The following is a 20,538-nucleotide window of genomic DNA, read 5'->3' as shown; positions in this document are numbered from 1 at the left end:
CTGTCCACTTTAGTGTCCTTCTTTAATAAAATTGAACTATGATTGTAGGCCCATATGAACAACACTGCGAAGGCAAACCTTCACCACATCCAACTGACAGGGGAAACGATGTGAACAACACTATATATATTTCAGTAGGAATAAATAATAAGAGAAAAGCAATTTAGAGGCTCATGTCTGTGCTTATCATTCAAAAGTGTAAAAGTGCCCTCTAGTGGGTGATTTTAGCACCTGCCCCGAGTCGCAACCGGAGAGGATGAACCAATTGGTCTCTTCGCGGTGTTTTCTCGGTCAGCCACACTACTGTGCTAATTGGGGGGCATTTTCCACATATAGCAGCATAACACCGTGTCTAACACAGTTGGAGAACATCTCTTGTTTTCCTCCAGTTTACGAGGCTGTTAATTGGCTGTGAGGTTAAAATGACCTCACTGGGCCGCTCACAGCTTTAATAGCGACAGCAAGACCCACCAAATTCCTATACACATGTGCTAAAGAAGGGACAATAAGGCGTAGGTAGGAGATAATTGAAATGGTTGGAAAACTAATGGAGCATAGCAGTGTCCTGCAGTGATACTGCTGAGGGAGCTGGGTTGACTACGTGCCGTTTACTTTATTGCAAACATGCCCTGAGGATTTCACCTTTATTATTATTACCATTTTCCTCCAAACACCTAGAGCAGAATATATAATAGCACACTAAAGGGGATAATATTTTTTTTAAACAATGGGACGATAAATAGCTAGTTTATGTAAATGGATGAATGTAGATAAAATGCATTGAAACAAATCATTATTCTTTTGTCTGGGGAGCAATAATCACTCACGGAATAATGCTATCCCTACAGTTAGAGTAATGGCGAGCCGCAGAAATCCACCGACTGTGTACTCCTCTCTATTGATGGTGAGACGTATTTATTGTGGCTGGTGGAATCATAAGGTGACCAGGCGACCAGCTGACTCCAAGCTGGCCCAGAAAGAGAGCTTCCTCCCTGGTCCACCATGTGTTCCACCCTCCCATTCCTCTATCCATGCCTCTGTCCCCCTGCCACTCCATCTCTCCCTCCCTCCCTCCCTCCCGTGACTGTCTCCCGTCGTTAGTACCCACAACCCCCTCTGGCACCTAAAAGCTCGCTGGCGGCTCCTAGAGGAAAACAATTACCGGGAAGGCGGAAAACAACAACAACATGGAAACATCTGCCCGTGCCGGCCGGGGAAGGGGGACGCGATGCCTGGGCCAGTGCGTCTCTGTTGGGTTAAACACAAGAGGCCTGGCTGCCCAGAAGCACGAAACCGGCGACCACATGGGGCCTTCCTCCTGCCTAGCATGGCCTGTACAGTAGTCGCCTGCCCGTCCACCTGCTGGTCTGCCGGTTTGTCTGCCTGTCTGTTGGCAAACGCCAGTCTGGGCGTCTCGACACAGACGAGGGACCGCCTGTTGGAGCAGTTGTTCCATTTGGGTGAATTCCCTTCTGCTTGGAAATACACGGCGCATCACCATGGCTCCTCCGGTTTGAGCCGGGCGGGGAGGGAGGCTGGAAGACTGGGATGGAGGGAAGAGGGGAGGAAGGAAGACGGGGCAGAGGGAGGGAGGCAGGAAGACCGGAAGGAAGGGAGGGAGGCACGAAGACCAGGAGCCGGCAGAGAGGGATGTAGGAAGACCGGGAGGGAAGGAGGGAGGGAGTCCCTGAGCTGGGCAGAGAGGGAGGAAAGAAGGCAGACAGGGAGGGGTGCCAGCAGGGAGGGAGGCAGGGAGACAGGGAGGGTGACAGAAAGACGGGGAGGGGGGGAGGATGACGGGGAGGGAGACAGGGAGGCCTGCAGGGAGGGAGGCACGCAGAAAGAGAGGGAGGCAGGAAGACAGGGAGGGAGACAGGAAGACGGGCAGGGAGACAGGAAGACAGGGAGGGAGACAGGAAGTCCGGCATGAGGGAGACAGGGATGGATGATTCCAGATTATTTTGGGATCGATTCGTCTCTGATTCCGTGTAATGTAATTTGTGTAATCGATTTGATATGATAAATGGATCAGACCAAAATACTCAAACAAAGATTGGTACAGATAGGCATTTAAATAAAAATACACAACCTGAAAACTCACAAAAATGTATTTGATTTCACAGTTTGTAGTCGAGACCCTCGCATTAGTCAACTCCAATTTCATTTATTTTTAGAATCGATTCCTAGAATGGACGTGATGACATCAAGAATGGACTCTTTCAAAGTCGACTCTATAGATTTCATGCTGTTGTGAACAATGATTGATTAATGAATGCACAAATAGCCTGGCGACTTTTGATGAAGGACTTTAGTATTTGACATTTTATAAATGACGGCATGGCAGCATTTTTATAAATGACTCTCAAAATACTAAAATCGGCAGCCTTTTACTTTTAGGAGCCTGGAGTTACAGAGGACCTTTTCAACAGCCGTATATGTTGCCATCTTGTGGCTAATGTGAAATTCACTGCTTTCATTAGCTGCTACGGCACAGCTGTTTGCGGGGTCTGCAAGGCAAGGGGCAGGGTGTTGCAAGCTGTTTTCTTTTCAACCGATTGATGAATACAAGCTAACTCTTAACTAATGTATTAATGCACTTTTGTAAAAAACGATCAAACCAAAACAAACATATAGCATACATGTTATATATTTTCTAAATAGCCTAAACATGTGTAAACTAAGGGATATAATATATACAATAGGCTATGTTATTGCACACACTTACTTTTCTGTCATCTATCTATATTATTTAATTATTCTGAATATTTAATATAATATTTATATATAAGGAACACCACATACGGAACACCACATTATCACCGGGAATCATCCAACTCCTCATTCACCTACGCTACTTCATTTGATGTCACCTGTTCTACAGGAAGCGGTTGGACACCTCCTCCATGCTCGAGCTCCATGGGAACCGGAGGCTTTTGACAAGAGCTCGGTCGAACCACCGGGCGGGAGAGGGATTTGTGAAAGCTCGCGGGGACACGCCCGCCGCGATAACAGCAGTTTGTGTGGCTGGCTGGGTCCTACGACGAGTAGTCCGCGATGATGACTGATGGTTAAACGGTCTTTGCTGACGCCACGGCTAGTTTGGATGGAATAACTTCTCTCACGTTGTTAACTGATAACTAAACTAACTGGTTGCTTGCCTTCATCCCGACGGCTTTAGCTTCCCGGCGGCGGTTCAACACCAGCGAGATGTAAAGCAAGTTCACTACCGTATGTTGATATGCTTCTGACATAAAGAGGAGAGAAGAAGTGAGAGGTATTTTGCAATTATATACAGTCTTGCTGTGTTCGAAAGCTGTCGTAATTCGCTGTTGAAGCAAATATATCGTGCTCAAATAATATTGCCAGCAAATTGCAGGTGGGAAATTCGTGCAATTGTCACAAACGCAACTCGTTGAGTTTTTATTGGAAACTACAACGGTACATTTCAATTTAATTTGTTTGGATGTAGGCAATTCACAAAGAGGTCCACATGTAAATGCATTTGCATAAGCATCCAAGGCTCAATATGATGCAATGCAAGCCAGTGAATGCATACAGGGGAAATCACAAGCGACCTCGAAATATTTATTTATCAACCCTTCACCTATTAACCCAGTTCACCTTTGCTGACCTTTGTTTTTATTTGTGCATGATCTGGCTGAAGTGTTTTCACCGTAACAAAAAAAAATGCATGGATCCTATTGCAGATGATGACGTCCTGGGAAAACAATTGCTAACTTGTGAGCTGTCACTTTGGCTGTCACTAATTATGTGGCTGTGCTGCATCGGTAACAGGCTCTGTTGAGTGTAGGCTACTGCTGTTTACAAGCCTGTTTAATATTCCAAAGCATAGGGATGCTTTGCAATAGGTCCTTGGGGCATGCATTTATTAAATTGCTCATTTCACTTGAGTGAAGAGGCAATCGACCTCATAACTTATTGATGACCTTAGAATGCGGTCATCAATACTTATGAATCAAGTCCAAAACCCTCCCCCTGTTCTAGCTTCAGACAGCCACTTTTATCATTGGGTGCTCTGTACATGTTCTTCCATCAGGGTGTTCTTCTGCAGTATGATGCAAATTCATCTTTTAACGGTTAAACAAGCAAAGCTCTGTTGACATGCATCTTTACCGGATTAACTGTCCTAAATCTAAACTCTAAAGTCTTCCTCTGTCTGCACAGATTCAAGAAACCATTTGAGAACTGTCTTAGGAAAAAACATCCTAATCACAGCCTATTGCTAAAGGGAGAGCGCCGTAATAGGCATTTGTTAAAAAAAATTGGCAATGTAGTCTGGTCTTATTCTCCCTTTATCTCTCTGTCTCTGTTGCCCTTCTTCCCATGTGACTGTCCAAAATTTAATTCCACACACCAATGTGGGCCTGAAATCGCTAGACCAATTAGCAAATCGCAATTTGTCTGGAACCTCTCAGTTCCTTTACTAGTTCCAAGGGGCGTGATCAATGGGCGCAGACCAAAAGGCCTCTGGAAACATTGGATAGACGTATGCTGCTGCCAATCAGAGCTACGAAGTGTGGGCCACAAGCGTGGCAGGGATCTAGCCTGGTCCTACCAGGCCATCGTACTCATTTCATTTGTACTGAAGTGAAATGAAAATTGAGCGGCAGTAGGTAGGAAGGTGGGCGGTGCCAGGCTAGAAGGGATCTAGTTCGTTAGCGAAAAAAAGCCTTGATGGCCCTCCAGGAGCACGCCCCTGTGTACAGTCATCATATTAATCCCGCTCCATAATAGATGAGCAGTTGTGATTGGCCCAGTTGAGAAATCTGTTTGAATAGGAAGGGGACCATTCCTCATATGCCAGAGTAAATAAAACATGAGCTTGCAGATACTTGTGGTCCAAAGGCTGTACCGTTGGACCCCTATATAAATCCTTCTCTCCAGAATCCTAGCCTCGTAGTACCACAGTACCAGTTCAATTAAGTCATAAGCAGCCCAATGGTTTGACGGGCTTGTTAACGGCACTGTCAAACAGTATCACAGGAAGCACCTGCTCGTCAACCATCCTTCTGTCTACACAAAACAATTCACAGTACAATAACAGCTACGACTTCTCTGAATCCCTCAATATGGTAATATTAGCAGGGCTGTCTTTTCTTTGACAAGGCACAAACTTTATTTTACTAACGGGCCCTTGATCCTGTGCCATCCCGCTGTGTATTGTCTTTATATGTAGACTACAAAGCAATAAGCCATATTTTTCTTCGCATTTCTTTTTTTATTGCATCTGGGCATATTTTTGCATATATGCGCCTTTGAGTACATGCGTGGCAGTGAGCTTGATGTTTGTTTGTCCATGTGACAATTTAAAAGAACAACACCATAATGACTACACCTGCATCCATCCTCACAAAACGCTCCTCCTTTAAGCGCTCTCCCTGTCCTTCCTCCTTCCCTGACCCTCGCCGCTCCTCCTCTGCAGGCAGTGCTGAGGAAGATGGAAGTGCAGAGCGATGTTCAGCATCTCGAGCCGCTCCCCCCCGCCGCCGCCTCTCCCCCGCCGGGGGCCAATCAGCGGCGTGAGTGTGAGGAGGGACACGGGGACACCGGGGCCTCCGCCGACAGCCACAGCGAGGACACTCCAGCCAGCCAGAGAGACGAGATGAAAGTAAGACCGGCTGCTCGTCGCTGCATGTCCCCCATGGGTCCACAGGTGTGTGTGAGTGCTATGTGTGGTGTTCCCTATAGCAGACCCCTATGCATCTGAAGGGGTTGTGTGTGTGTGTGTGTGTGTGTGTGTGTGTGTGTGTGTGTCTCCACGCTGCGTCGACATCCTGATGCCATCCCAATGCCTGATCCTGATGCGTCTCGTGATTTCCAGAGCAAAAATACTTTTAACATTTGTACTTTAACACTTTTCTTATTTTTCCTTGGTGTATCACCAAAAGCCTTAAGTTCCTGATGTACATAAAACAACTGAAAAAACTGGTGTGTTCACACTTCCAAACTGGCTGGAGGAAAGGGCCGCATTGGGCTTCTCTCGCCGCAGTGTGCCCAGAGTGCTCAGTCGGAATAGTCAAACTTTGATTTGAGAGCGTCCCGCTGTCTTTATTTCAGGATGAATCAGTTGGAAGCAAGACTTGTGAGGGATTATGCGTGTTTGCGTGACAGCCCAAGGTAAGGCTTCAATACCGACGAGGTGAAAGTAGACCACTCCTGCCTTCCTGAAACACCCCACACATAGCAGTGACTGTAGCGTACCCTGTGGAAATAGGGTACGCAGCTGTCTTCGACAGCGGTTCAACAGCCTATGCGAACACTGCTGTTTAAATCGAGATTCTTTCTGGTTCTAGTAAGGATTCTCACTCAGCATATTTGCCCTTAGTAAAGGGCGTGTTGCTTTGGCTTGATGGCAACAGATGTTTTGAGTGTCATTCAACTGTTGTCCTTACATCCTTTCTCGTCACTGAATGGACCCATGTAAAAACAGCGGCAGGTCTTTGATCATTAATCCAGAAGGGGAATCTGGCGCTCTGTTATGTTGCACGGACAACAGTTATAGATGCAAATGCACGGTTGTCGGGAGCACAGTTGGGAGCTGTGCATTTCAAATGGTGCTCATAGATGCCAGCGACCGGCACTCTGTGAATGCTGTTGCTCACTCTGTGAGCCTGTGCATGCTGTTGCTCGTATGTTTGTGACTCTCAAACACGCCTGCCCTCTACAGCCCTCCTCTCTAGCACTCGTCCATCTCCAATACGTCAGTCATGCCTGTTGGGTTAGAGCTTGAGAGGTATCCTAGGAGAGGCCGTATATAGGTGTCCCAGCAGAGCCCGGGTAGGGATTAATGCTACAGCAAACACTACCTATAAAGGGATGAAAAGGAAACCATTACCGGTTAGCTCTGACCTGGCCTTGTGTTTCATGCAAGCGAGTCTGCACATGCAAATCCTGACTTGAATAGATATTAAGCTTAATTTAGATGTCCATACTTACTCAAACGTTATCTTTCTAATTATGTGTTATGTTGTACTATCTGACAGGAGAACAGGCTATAAAAGATGATTTGGGCCATTGGATTTAAAATACAAGACCATGGTTTTTGCGTGTGCAGAAGTGAATACGTTTACTTGAATGTGTATGTGTGTGTTTATAAATGCGCATTTGGTTCGCTCAATTCAGCAGAGGACAGCGGCAACGACACCTCTGGTACTATATCCACAGAACGGAGCCTTGGCTCAGCTGGACAGCTGGCGGCGCACGGGGCGGGCTACGTGGGCCGGTGCGTTATCGATTTGTTTAGAGAGTTTATTCATCAGACTGTCATTGCTGGAAGCGACCCAATGTAATACCCCTTGTTAAAAGGTTGGCCGCCCCTGGGCCGTCCGCCTGTTTATTAGCTATCTATCATACTGGGAGAGAAGGAACACATAGACTCCTGGCTATCTCGCTGTACGGTGTGGTGGTGGGGGGGGGGCTAGGGGTCAGCCATATGAACCAGAGTAACCAAGACGCTTGAACCCGACCACAGAGATCGCACCCAACTTTGTTTATTGTATTTTACTTTTCTGATGGCTGAATTTAGGAGACGGAAATTAAAATGTTTCTCACCACAGTAAGTGGAGTCTGGTGGTGTAATCCTTTTAAAGATAGAGAACTTTAAGATAAGATTAGACCACTTTAAGATACTGGTCTAGGTTCTTTCTAGGTTCCTTAATAACTATGGTGCACTTGAAGAAGATCACTTAACACCCATTTGCTCCAGTTGAACCCTTAAGGAGCCATGTGTATGCTGGGCAAATGTAGAAAATAAAACTGAAGTGACTAGTCTCTAATACACAGAGATGGAGAGAGGGAGAGTGCAACATGAGGTAAAAACTATTGGTTTATTTATTTTTGATGCTTTTGGACTATATTTCACATAAGATATTTTTGATGATATGATGACTAAGTTCGGCAAGGAATTTAGGGTTCTTAAGACACATAGAGAACAGATTGTACGTTCTAGTTTAATGATCCCTGGCAGGAATTATGGCAATATCAGCAAATTCGTTTTCAGTTGGCAACTTTATATTGTTCTACTTCTGAATTATAACCAAAGAATCTGTGAACTTATGAATTTAGTATTTTTACTTGTATGTCAACAGCTATATTTCTTGAGGGCCTTAATCAAGTCGTATCAAATGGTCCAAATTTGATAATCCCTCTGTTATGTGTCGAAAATGGACTCGTGCCTCTAATAAAAAAAGAAGACTGCAAGCGCTTTCTCAGTGCCCTTCACGCCCAGCTAGGTCACCCAGGACAATCATCTTGGAGTTTAGCTCAATGAGATTCAGCTTCCCTGTTGTTGTCAGCCTGAAGTGCTACACAAGAACAATGGCTGCTAAATGAATACCAATCTAAGAATCAAGTGAGGTCTGTAACCTCAGCCAAGTCGGACTAAGTGGATAGAATGACTGATTTTCTTTGAGCCAGAATACACTTAAGAGTAAATTTTACAGCGGAGATGGCGGCAGGCAAACATGAAACAGCGCTCACAGAGTGCTGCTACTTATCGGCCCTCATTTATTCCATGTAATGAAATATTAGCAAATAGTTTGATGGCTGTCATTATGAAAGAAGTATTACCAATTCTAAACCACTATTTTAAATTCAAGTGCAGAGTTCAAGTGTAAACTTCCGATATCTTTGTTGAAGAATTAAGTAGAGATACTTATATGCATGCAGCACAGAAGTTTGCTTCAAGCTGCCTCTAGGGCTGAGTGAGGCTGCACACTTGTTTTTGAGCAATCAATGTGCAACAGGTTAAACCAATGAGTGTGTGTGCGGTAAAGGTGATGGGGAAGAGGGACGTGGCAGTAGGTATTTTCTCAGGAGACTTTCTTGATACGTGCAGGGATAAGGCAGACAACTAGCAATGCAAATACAATTGTGTATTGATCCCAAACTTTATTGGAATCTAAATGCAATAACAGAAGTGAATATACTTTAATGTAATATGTTGGGAATAGTTACATTTGAAATGTGCTGACAGCCGCTCTAGCAACTTAAACCGAGCATGGGACCATAACACATCGTGATGTTATCCACATAGTCCACAGGTTGAGAAATATAAATACGAAACTCAACAAGTAAACAAAAGTACTCAAGCTTATATCTGCCTCTTGGAATACTCCTTCGCTAGGATGCAAACAAGTCCCTGTAATGTCCCGCTTGCGGCTCACTTCCTGCGCAATGCACCATGGACGTTGTAGTGAATTGACAATATTATAAAAGTAACATCTGTAGTTTATTCAGACCTTTTTTTTTTTTTGGAAACAATTTGAAAGGTTCATACACTAGGATAACACTATCCTAGTGAATAACACTGAGTAACACTGACTTATTAAAAAAATGGTGCTGTGCTGGTGGAACGTCCCTTTACGATTCGACCTTGAGTTTATATGTTAGGCTCCCCTTGGCCCCTGGCCCTCACCCTGACCGGTGTTTTCCATCAATAGCTCTCCACCACTAATTGAAGTACCTGCACTCCAGCCCCATCACCCCCAGGGATTCACTTTCAGATCCACCCTGCGCCCACGCCGCAATAGGCCGAGCTCATTATTGAGCCATGATTGACTATGCAGAAATCTAGCAGATCGTTGACACCCACTGGCCTGTAAATGCTGATTTGAGAAATATTTCTCTAATTGGTGTCATGGCGGACCGTTGGCCTCGAACTCATTAACGGCAGCGGAAGCCCGAAGAAGATAGAGGTATGCAAGAAGTCTCATTGCTCACCTTAGGAGTAATAATGCTGATCTGAGCACTTTGTTTAATCACTGTCCTCTATTTTAAGGATGTGTTTGGTTTGTGCTTACGTGAGGGCACGAGTTAGCTAATGGCTTTAGGACTGCATAGCTTCTTGCACGCATCTCCACGACTGTCCATGTTTCGAGAAAGGTGGTGTTGTATTCCTTGGCCTATTAAGAGTTAATCCATAAGCTATTAAGCATTGCATCTGAGCTTAATCCTTACACCAGGGATCATGTCTGTGTTGTATTTGATTTATACAGACGGAAACCTAGATTGCAGCAAAATAGGGGCTAGCTTTTACGTCTATAAATGAAAATGCCTTGCATTCTTTTCAATTAGCCTTTTGGAAGTGACTTGAGTTTTTCAGATGGATTTGGAAATTGTTTGGCAGACTTAAACTGAATCTGAGTGAGATCTGCGTGCTTGCACGGTGATGTAGTCGTGTGTGTGTGTGTGTGAAGTGAAGTTGCTGAGCGTGTAACTTTGCTGACCTCATGCAACATCTCTGTCCAGATGTTTTTAGGAGAGACTGGGCCTAATGACTTCTGCAAATGCTTGCCCTGGGTTCTCCATCATGTTGGCTGTAATAATTATAAAAAGCAGATGGCCTCCACCTTGTCGGGAAATTTGTCTTCCGTCAGGAGGAGTCTTCTTATGGTGGGTGAAAGGCGTCGATGGAACTGCATATCCACAACGCTTTTCAGATCAAAAAAAACAAACAAAAGCACATGGTTGGAAAACATAAACACAAAAGCCATTACACAACTTCAGCCTCAACTCAAACGCAAAGTTGAGAAAAAATGCAAATGTAAAAAAACCACAAATGCAGACGCCAGAATAAAACTGATGTTAAAAATGAAACGGACGGCTATTATTGTCGGCTGACTATTATTGCCTATACTTGCGGAAGAAGACGTTTCTTTCCCGTTTGAGAAGTTTTATTAGAGATTACAATGAAGGGCTTTTTTGTCGCATTTGGGGATTCAACCTCCACTCTGAAACGGTGTTCTGCAATTAGTGCGGCAAGAACATCCTGTTATTGTATGAAGCCGATAAGCCTGGTACAAGTGAAGGTAACATTTCAAAGATTATACAATTTATTTTTAACTCTATTCCGTTGTTTCACGTCAAAATGATTTCCGGGAATTTTCTAGATGTATTTTTCATTAATTACTGTCCATTCTAAAACCATGAACATGGTAAACGCTTGTATGCTAATAAAAGTAATCCACTCCAAATCTGGGTTGCTAGTCAGAATATTAATGGATCATTGGGCTCAGCTTCTTTTTTTTCATTATCACAGCTGTGAACGGGTAACATTAATCATTTCTTCTTTCGTTGTGCAGGGTGCCACTGTCACATCGTTTCATGCACATTTTCCCACAATATATGTTCCCCGTTTGTAAAATGGGTGCGCTTGGGGATGACATACATGACTTTACCATCCGGAGTGGCTGGAGTGGAAGACCTGGGCAACGTAAGAGCCGCTCCAAAACCCCTCCATCCACAGCTTCACACAGATACCTCACTCCTATGGAACAACACACACACACACACACACACACACACACACACACACACACACACACACACACACACACACACACACACACACACACACACACACACACACACACACACACACACACACACACACACACACACACACACACACACACACACACAGAGAGAGAGATTACCTCTCTGATAGCTAACAGGCCAGAATAATTACCTTTGGCTTCCTTGTCCACCCACACTCTGGCTTTGAAGTAGCATCCATCCTCGCTGCTGCCTCAGCTCTAACTAGCCTCGGCGCCGTCGATCCCACGGCCCTCCTCCACGTATGGATATGAATGGTGGGGGGCAGGGGGCGTGGGATGGGGGCTTGAGGCCAGGGGTCTTCATCCTGGAGGGTGAGGGGTTAATCAGCTGCATACTCCCACCTAAGGCCTCCCACCCCCCCCCCCCCCCCCCACCCGCCATAGACTTCCACCAAGGCACAGGATAATCAATCCGACTGCATGCTGGATCATGCCGACATCACAATGCTTAAATGATGCTAATATGCATATATCATTGCAAATTACACTGTCTTGCTCAGAGGATGAGCGTGTCTGCTATTTCTAGCATACCTAACAGCTCGGGCTGGTATTAAAGAGTAAAAGAGAAGTATTAGACTAATGCCTACGATGGCCTTGAGCACTGAATGATAACCAAACGATTTCCTTTCATTATGTCGAAGGAACAGCAAGGGCATCAAAAGGTCTTCTTTTGTGTAAATGAGAGATATTTAACAAGGATTCTCCATCCAGCCGTGCAGTGGAGTTAAATGACCCAGAATGGGGAGTTTACCAGTCTCAGATCCACCAAGATATCTCTATCCTTTGACAGCATGAAATGTTCTCTTCCACGGTGCCAGACTATTTTCCGTAAAAGAAAATATATTTGTAGCCGGTGGCTTTGCAGTTCGCTGAGACGCAAAAATGAGTCAAAAGCTATTTGGATGACAATGCCAGGGAGATGTCTCTTTCACAGTCATACCATCTTCAATTTTATTCCACGTTATTTTTTTTGGGTTCATATTTTACCAGCAGCAGATTGAGCAAACAAACAGAAGATTAACACATTTGTAAAAAACGAATTAAAATAGGAAGCATAAAGCCCTTGTTTTACATAATGGCTTTTTTCTGGCAGGGTCACATTTTGCCGTAATGATTTCATTGCGCCTGTGCTGTTCCATGCGTTCATTCACTCCTCGTCCCAGAATGTGTTGCAGTGGACTGACCGGGACGGACCATGCTTGCCTTGCACAGAGCTGGGGGTATTGGGGTTAGTGTATGGTTTACTGATCGTGATCACGCCTTGGGCCATGATCTGTATTAAGGACGGATAAACAGATTAACGGCATGGCAAAAGGGCAAATTACTTTTAGAAAGCCTTCACTCCATTTTTTTTGGGACAGTCGAGATCTGTAATGGATATCTACAGTAATATAATGGTTTCTGTGTGCAGTGTACCGTATCTTTGAATCAAATCATATCTTTAAACCTCATGCCAGTTAAAAAAATTATTGTTAATTTAAGCGTTTGTTCTAAATGGTTGTGCACTCACCCGTTATATTCAAGCACTACATTTTTGGCAACTTTTTTGTCAAGCAATTCTAATTGTAGGTGTTTAAATGTCATTGAGGCAAACTGTGATAAATAATTACCCTGGTATTTGTAGACAGATTATTTCCGTTCCCGGTTGCTATTTTAGTGCACATCTTCGTTTTGTCATATAAAAGGCAATGGGAGGATCAAGCATGCCAACGGTACTTCTTCGAGTTGCCTCTTTCTGGTCTCCTCCTCTCTTTCATTTGCCTACTCTGTCATTGGTCCACATTACTTTACTTTGCTCCCTCTAAGAATATCATAGGCAAATCAAAACAGGCACATTGTCAATTTGATTGAGATGCACATGCATAAACAGGTGAACACACACACACACACACACACACACACACTCATGCCCTTGCTCACGCACACACAAACACACTCGCAGACTGCCAGCGGACCACTGCAGACCTTGTTAGCCGCTGTCACAACATATTTATCCCTCCTATATTTCTGCGCAGCGTTTCAGGCAAAAGGTGGCTCTCAGCTGCAGGGGCCTGCGTCTCCCCTCACGGTTTTCCACCCTCCCTAATGGAGAGCGATGGCAGCCGGGGCCGGAGCCACCTTCAGTACACATAGCCTCCGTCCAGACGTGGGCGAGGTCTGCCCTCTGAACAGCCTGGCTGTCAGCTCGCCTTACCGGGCCGGCCTGCCCGCTGAGAGCGGGTTACAGGGGATCAGGACTCACGGGAGTGTGTGGCTCGGCGGTGACTCACGCCGCCGGTGACACTTTGCTTTGATGGGATCACCTGCCGGCTCCTACACACCCTGCACCGTCCACACCACACCCTGCACCGTCCACACCACCCCCTACACACCCTGCACCGTCCACACCACCCCCCACACACCCTGCACCGTCCACACCACCCCCTACACACCCTGCACCGTCCACACCACCCCCTACACACCCTGCACCGTCCACACCACCCCCTACACCGTCCACACACCCCCTACACACCCTGCACCGTCCACACCACCCCCTACACACCCTGCACCGTCCACACCACCCCCTACACACCCTGCACCGTCCACACCACCCCCTACACACCCTGCACCGTCCACACCACCCCCTACACACCCTGCACCGTCCACACCACCCCCCACACACCCTGCACCGTCCACACCACCCCCTACACACCCTGCACCGTCCACACCACCCCCTACACACCCTGCACCGTCCACACCACCCCCCCTCTGCAGCCTTGTCAACACCACCCCCCCTCTGCAGCCTTGTCAACACCACCCCCCGACCCCCCCCTCTGCAGACCCTGCACTTTCCACACCACCCCCACGCCAACACCCTGCAAAGTCCACACCACCCTCCAACCACATCCTGCACTGTCCACACGATCCAGCGAGCTGGTTGCTTCTGACAGCTCGTAATCCACACTTGTGTTTACTGTAGTTGCGTTTTCCTGGGTTGTTGAGCAGTTGGCACTCGGCTCTGAGCCTTGGCAGGCTTGTGTGTGTGTGTGTTTGTTAATGTGTGTTAATGTGTGTGCATATAAGTTTGTGCGTGCATGCCTGTGTGTGTGTGTGTGTGTGTGGCCTGCACGCTAGGTCACTTGCATCTGACTTGGCATGCCGCTGCGGAGATCTCACGTTGTGATGACTGAGCAGTCAACAGAAAGGTCAAAAAACACTGGAGGACAGTCGCTCCCAAGCAGTTCCCAGCGTCGTGTGCCTCTAGCCGCTAGCAGCACATTCCTTTTTCATCATCCCACCTAAAGGAAGAAGGTTGAATGTCACACTGAGGAAATATGTTAAACAGTCTCATTTGGGACGGATGTAGTACCTCGTGATTTAGCTGATCACGCTGGATTTAAAGGTCATACAACTATTGTAGTATACAACTCTGATTTTCTATATATATGTATATAACTCTTCTCTCTGCTTCAAGAGGAATGATATTGATTAACGACTTGTTTTGATTTGCTGCACATTACCATTTTCTTCCCAGCATTATAGTAATCCTCTACATCGGGTGAACATTTGAGAGCCAATACCCCTACCCTGACCCACCCAACCTCATTAATTACAGTATTCCTTCTGATATTGTGTCGTCTGCACACTTAGCTATTGGAAATATCTTGCAAACAAAGGAACCTAGATATTGACATCAGACTTAGCCTGCAATCATGCTCAGAGCCAGAATGTGAAGGCGTTTACAAGCTGCTATGAGCTGAAGGTAGTGTAAGAACACACCTGTTGTTTGTTAGCTAACACACATTTTCATGTACTAAATGTTGAGTGGCCTGCGTAAGATTTGTGTACGTTTTTGATGAGCAGCCATAATGTTGGCACCCTGCAGCTCTGGGCTGGCGTTCGCCCACGCAAGAGGCTGACCTCAGCTCTGTTCCCTCTTCGTCAACAGATGCCGTGGTGCTTATTCTCGACGCGTACGCTCAAATATTTACATCGAGACAATCTGTTTCCATTCAGATATGCAGTTCGATTGAGTACAATCAAGCCCTCCATCCCTCAATATTGTCGTGTGTTTATAAGACTTGGCGGCCGATCTCGCTGAACATCTTGATGAGGCCGGTTGATGCAGTAAGAACGGTGCGAGAGAGAGTGCTTTCACACCGCTTTATGCAAACTCATCTCCATGGAAAACGTCTGAAATAGAGCCCAGAAACTGTGAAGCGTGCAACTTATTCATCTGTTCGTTCATATTTCTCAGGTGCTGAACGTAAAAACAATCTTCAATCGGACTAGTTTCCAGGGCGGTAACGATAAAATTGCATAACTGCCAGTTTACACAGAGAGAGACTTTTTACTGGCCGTCATATTTTAGGATATTATGATATATTCTATAAGTCATTTTCTCTGACACGTAAGGTACAAGTTGGCTGTTTCATGCTTCATTTCTTGTTATTTGTATGATTTACTTAACTGGCCCAATCATTTGTATTCACATGAAACAGCAAGACATCAAGTGTTCCGTCAACCTTTTTCACAAAACAACCCTTTTTTAGAAAGCAGACTGAATAATAGTCCCAGAATCCAAACAGCAAGAAAACGTAGTCAATTATTATAATTAGGATTCCTGTTGGTTTGTATTTCCAACGCCATAACCCTGCACGTACCATATGGTATGGTTTCAATGCTTGGCGTGGTGCCTCTGCTTCCGCTTCTAGACGGCGAGCTAAATGCTAACAGTCGGCTGGCGTACACAACGGGGTGCCATTAGGGCAGAACACCACCTCTGCTGTGATAACGAGAAGTAACGCCTCGGTCACGTCGCCGCAGCCGTACATACATCTACATCATTCACACCTTGTTAGACGGCACCGCCGCCCCTATTATCCGTAGCAGTTAGGCTGTGACGGCTGCTCGCTCATTAGCACCGCTGATAAAGATAGAAGCTGATTACCGGACTAGATGGCAAGACACTGTAGGTCTTATTGAAGCTAAGAAAGAAAAAAGCGCGGCAGGGGAGGAGTCGTGCTGAGCTGGGCTGTGCGGCACCATTGTTTCTTCAAAGAGATAATAGAGCGGCATAAAAAAATACATTATCAAAGGGTGGCGTGCTGCGTGTATGTGGGTCAGCACACTTTATCCCTGTAATGCTGTGAAAATGAAACGGTAATTGACGGTTCCATCCCCATTGCTAATTGGTGAATTGTTAATGTTTTTGTGTGTGTGTGTGTGTGTGTGTGTTTTCAAGCATGTGTGATTGAGTTAATTAGTTAAACCACCATTACACTTAAAAAGGCATTACTGCTGTTCTTTTATGAAGGCTTTAATCAGTGCACTGCTGGGAGTGCGTGGTAATTAAGATATTTCTGTGTTATTAAGTGTTATTAGTCAGCTTGTTGTATGAATTGTTGCTATTGAAACGCATAGTTGACTGGTCTCCGGTGCTTTGTTCGCTTTACGATATTAGGGCAGAGAGCCTTACGGCGTAATTAGAGTGTATATGTCAGTAATCCACTTCATGAGGGATTTTCATTTAGAAACGTTTCATCATTCACCACTCATGCCTTTACACTCAAGTTTCATTTGCATATCATGCAGCAGTCCAGGAACCAGATCGCCTGCAGATCCATGCCATGCTTTACCTTCTGTTCTTCACTCTGCTTGGTCCTCCTTTGCAATGGCGGCATGTGGGACCCGCAGGGCGTTTCTTACTTAATTTTGCCCTCTTTGTTTATTTATACGATACCCTCATTCCCTGTGCTGCTGCCTTGCTGACCCCCCCGTGGCTTAGCCATAGCCCTCGGTCAGGGGATTTGAGTAAGACTGATAATGGTGGTAATCACTGTACTTAGGAGACCTCAACGTCCGAGGGGGGGGGGGGGGGGGGGAGAGAGAGAGAGAGGGAGGAGAGAGAGGGAGGAGAGAGAGAGGGAGGAGAGAGAGAGAGAGGGAGGAGAGAGAGAGAGGGAGGAGAGAGAGAGAGAGAGAGAGGGAGGAGAGAGAGAGAGAGAGGGAGGAGAGAGAGAGGGAGGAGAGAGAGAGGGAGGAGAGAGAGAGGGAGGAGAGAGAGAGAGAGGAGAGAGAGAGAGAGAGAGAGAGAGAGAGAGAGAGAGAGAGAGAGAGAGAGAGAGAGAGAGAGAGAGAGAGAGAGAGAGAGAGAGAGAGAGAGAGAGAGAGAGAGAGAGAGAGAGACCCTTCTCTTTAGGTATGAAGTAAGCTATTTTTAGGTTCTGGGTCTGGGCGGGGGGGGGGGGGGGGGGGGGGGGCTGTTGGATCAATGTCTCTGGTGTTTCTAATCTCTAGCTCTAGATTCCTTTTGGACCGTATAGTGTGGCAGTGAGCCTCTGTGTACTTGAATGGACTCCAAGGTCACCGTAGACGCTGTGATGCTGATATGATGTAAAACACATGTGCACCTGTTAAAATGCATTCATAAATAGAAGACGGGGATTACTTTGTACTCTCAACACCAGCACTATATTTCTATTTTCTGCTGCTTGGATGTCAGGTACAATGCATCACGTTATATTGCATTACTTTATATCACATTACATCATTGAGCAGAGGCTTTTATCCAATGAGTGACGACTTACAAAAATACACATTTCCCGGTCGTAGTTAAACCCCAAATCCGCTCACAAGAGGCAGACCCAGAGCAGCGGGACGCCCAAGGGAGGCTACGGGTCCCACCTTCCGTCTCGTAATGGGTCTCATGCATGCACTCCTGTGATCAGCAGCTTTCCTGGCACTGCAAATATCAAACCGTTTACTTGAATGCTCCACAGCTGAGGGGAATAGTTTCATGTGGGGAGAGACTAACCTCCAAAATGTTAATCAATGACATGCGCTAAGAGACATGCACGTTCAGCCTCTGGAGCAGATGAGCACTCGGACATTGGAGAAGGACATGGATTGGGATCGCATGCTTCGTGTGAGATGCAGGAGGCTAGGTGACTGGCCGAGGGTAAGCAAATCTAATTTGCAAAATGCCCTCTTCCTCTCTCCAAAAAATAATAAGCTCTCTCAATAGGCAGCTGCAGAGCCAGAGGCTTCAGCTATTCTCTCTTTGTCTATTTTTCTCTCTGTCTCTCTGTTCCTCTTTCTCTCTGTCTCTCTTTCTCTCTCTCATTTTCTTTCGATCTCTTTCAATCTCTCTTTTTTTCTCACCACACACACACACACACACACACACACACACACACACACACACACACACACACACACACACACACCCCTGTGGCCTTAGAGTACGACACACGTTCCACGGTGACACAGCAAAGTACATCCTGTTATGTCACCGACTGGTAATCCTCCACCATGACCCCGAAACCTAAAGGCACATCCCAATCAAACCTCCGCGGCCGGCGGATCACGGTGATCCAGTACTAAACGACTAGAAATACCCAGCAGGGCCCAGTACACATTACTGCCCGGGGTTTACTTCAGGTGGTTGCCTTCGCGGTGAATCAGTGTCAGCCATCACTCAGGGTTACAGTGTATTATGGTTGGAAAGAAAGCAGGCCTTCAGGTCAATGTGGCTAATGTTCTGCACAAGGGATGTTGAGCCTGCTGCTAACCTCTTGCTCTCCCTGTTGTTCTCTCTCTCTCCCTATCCCTCTCTGTCTCTGTCTCTGTCTCTCTCTCTCTCTCTGTCTCTCTGTCTGTCTAACTTGAATGCAGGCTCACAATCAGTGTTTGTATGTCAGGGGGCTTGGGGGCATAAGTCTCCTAATGTCCTTCAAATGTCTTTTACTTCCTAATCTTCTTCTCTACAATCCCAAATATTGCTTTGGTGCGATTCCAACCTTCCTCAGCCCTTTCTTTTTTTTGGCACAAGACAAGTCCCCTAAGGAGGAATCCCGACGGGAAACCAAAAATGAACTATTTCCAGTGCAATCACTGAGAAGAAAGCCACTCATCATAAATAAACCAATCTGTGTGGCTCTGGATTCTAGATGAGGAAGAGAATAGGGAAGATGTTGTACAATGCAGTGGCGTTGGAAAAACCAAATGGCTAAACTCACACAGAGAAGAAAATGCAATGACGGGAGTATCAAAGGACCGGTGGACAATAATAAAAATAGAAAACAGTCCTTTTATTGAAGTGCAAAGTGAATCGAGACCTCCAGAGGTGCCTTTTCCTGCCTTAACAAGGAATAGTTCTGGTGCAGGCCGTCATTGCTGAGACATGAAGCTTTCTAATACAAACTCTGACACACAACCTGAGCGAACACAAGATAATGCTCTTTGTTGTTGTTGTTCGTGCCGCATAATAGGCATCGGCTCATGGTGAATACCTCATTCGGAAATGAACAAACACTGGTTTCCAGACGAATAGCAGATGCATTGGAATTGTGAGAAAAGAGGCAGAGAGTGGGCAGTAGCTTGCACTCACTGAAGTTTTGCAGGGTTTGTTGATCGATAGCCACTTTCTCCATGATTCCTGCATTCGCTCCCTAATGCTAATGAATGAAATCCAATATATGTACCATTGATATTCACCTACTGCTTCATGTGCACTCCACAGGCCCTGTTTTGGGCTTCATCTTGTGCATGGTTGTGCATAGATGTGTCTTTCGATGTGTGTCTGTGTGTGTGGGTTTGTGTGTGTGTAAGTGGGTTTGTGTGTGTGTGTGTGTGCGTTGCATTGCTTTTGTCTGTGCGCATGCGTATGCAGGGGTTAGGTATGTGTTAATTATTGATGATGAGCCAATTAATTTTTGAATAATGTTGTCAGTCACCTGTCATCTTTGCAGTCAGGCTTTTAGCACAACTGCTTTGAGACGTTTTGAAGGGATTAGTCTTCTCCTTTCTTAAAGGGATTTTCTGTTGAAACAAATACACAATGTCATGTATATCAAAGCTTGAAGCCTGTATTGGTTGAGTCTAGCATTGAAGGAATTAAACTATTCAATTTGATGTGGAAAATAAGTAATTAGATTAGGAGACATAGAAAGCTGCAGATGGAATTAATTGCATCCATGGCACATTTCAACGATGCTGTCTGCGGTTGGATATTTGCGTTTTAAGAATCTAATCCGAACGATATGTCATTAATTCTGTTTGAGAATATTTGAGTAAAGTTGATTTCATGCTTATTGGAACCATCCACTGCATAGCACAACAATTGAAGGGTATTATTAAAGGGACACATGATGCCAATTAATACTTTTTATGCCTAAGGTACTCCAGTGCGTTCCTTATG

At 45.6% G+C, this 20,538-nt stretch overlaps 1 protein-coding gene across 1 annotated transcript in view; it reads left to right on the top strand.

Annotated features, from left to right (window-relative positions):
• Positions 1–2,878: 2,878 nt before the first annotated feature.
• Positions 2,879–20,538, top strand: part of LOC132450768 (transcription factor Maf-like) — a 61,215-nt gene continuing 43,555 nt past the window's right edge. Inside the window, exons 1-2 of the mRNA XM_060042868.1 lie at positions 2,879–3,274; positions 5,444–5,629. Coding sequence (XP_059898851.1) covers positions 5,459–5,629 — 171 coding nt within the window. The 5' untranslated portion in view covers positions 2,879–3,274; positions 5,444–5,458. The remainder of the gene's footprint in view (positions 3,275–5,443; positions 5,630–20,538) is intronic.

This window comes from Gadus macrocephalus, chromosome 22 (assembly GCF_031168955.1).
Source record: "Gadus macrocephalus chromosome 22, ASM3116895v1".
Classification (NCBI taxonomy): domain Eukaryota; kingdom Metazoa; phylum Chordata; class Actinopteri; order Gadiformes; family Gadidae; genus Gadus; species Gadus macrocephalus.
Note: the sequence above shows the minus strand (reverse complement) of the source record. Positions and strands in the feature narration are given on the sequence as shown.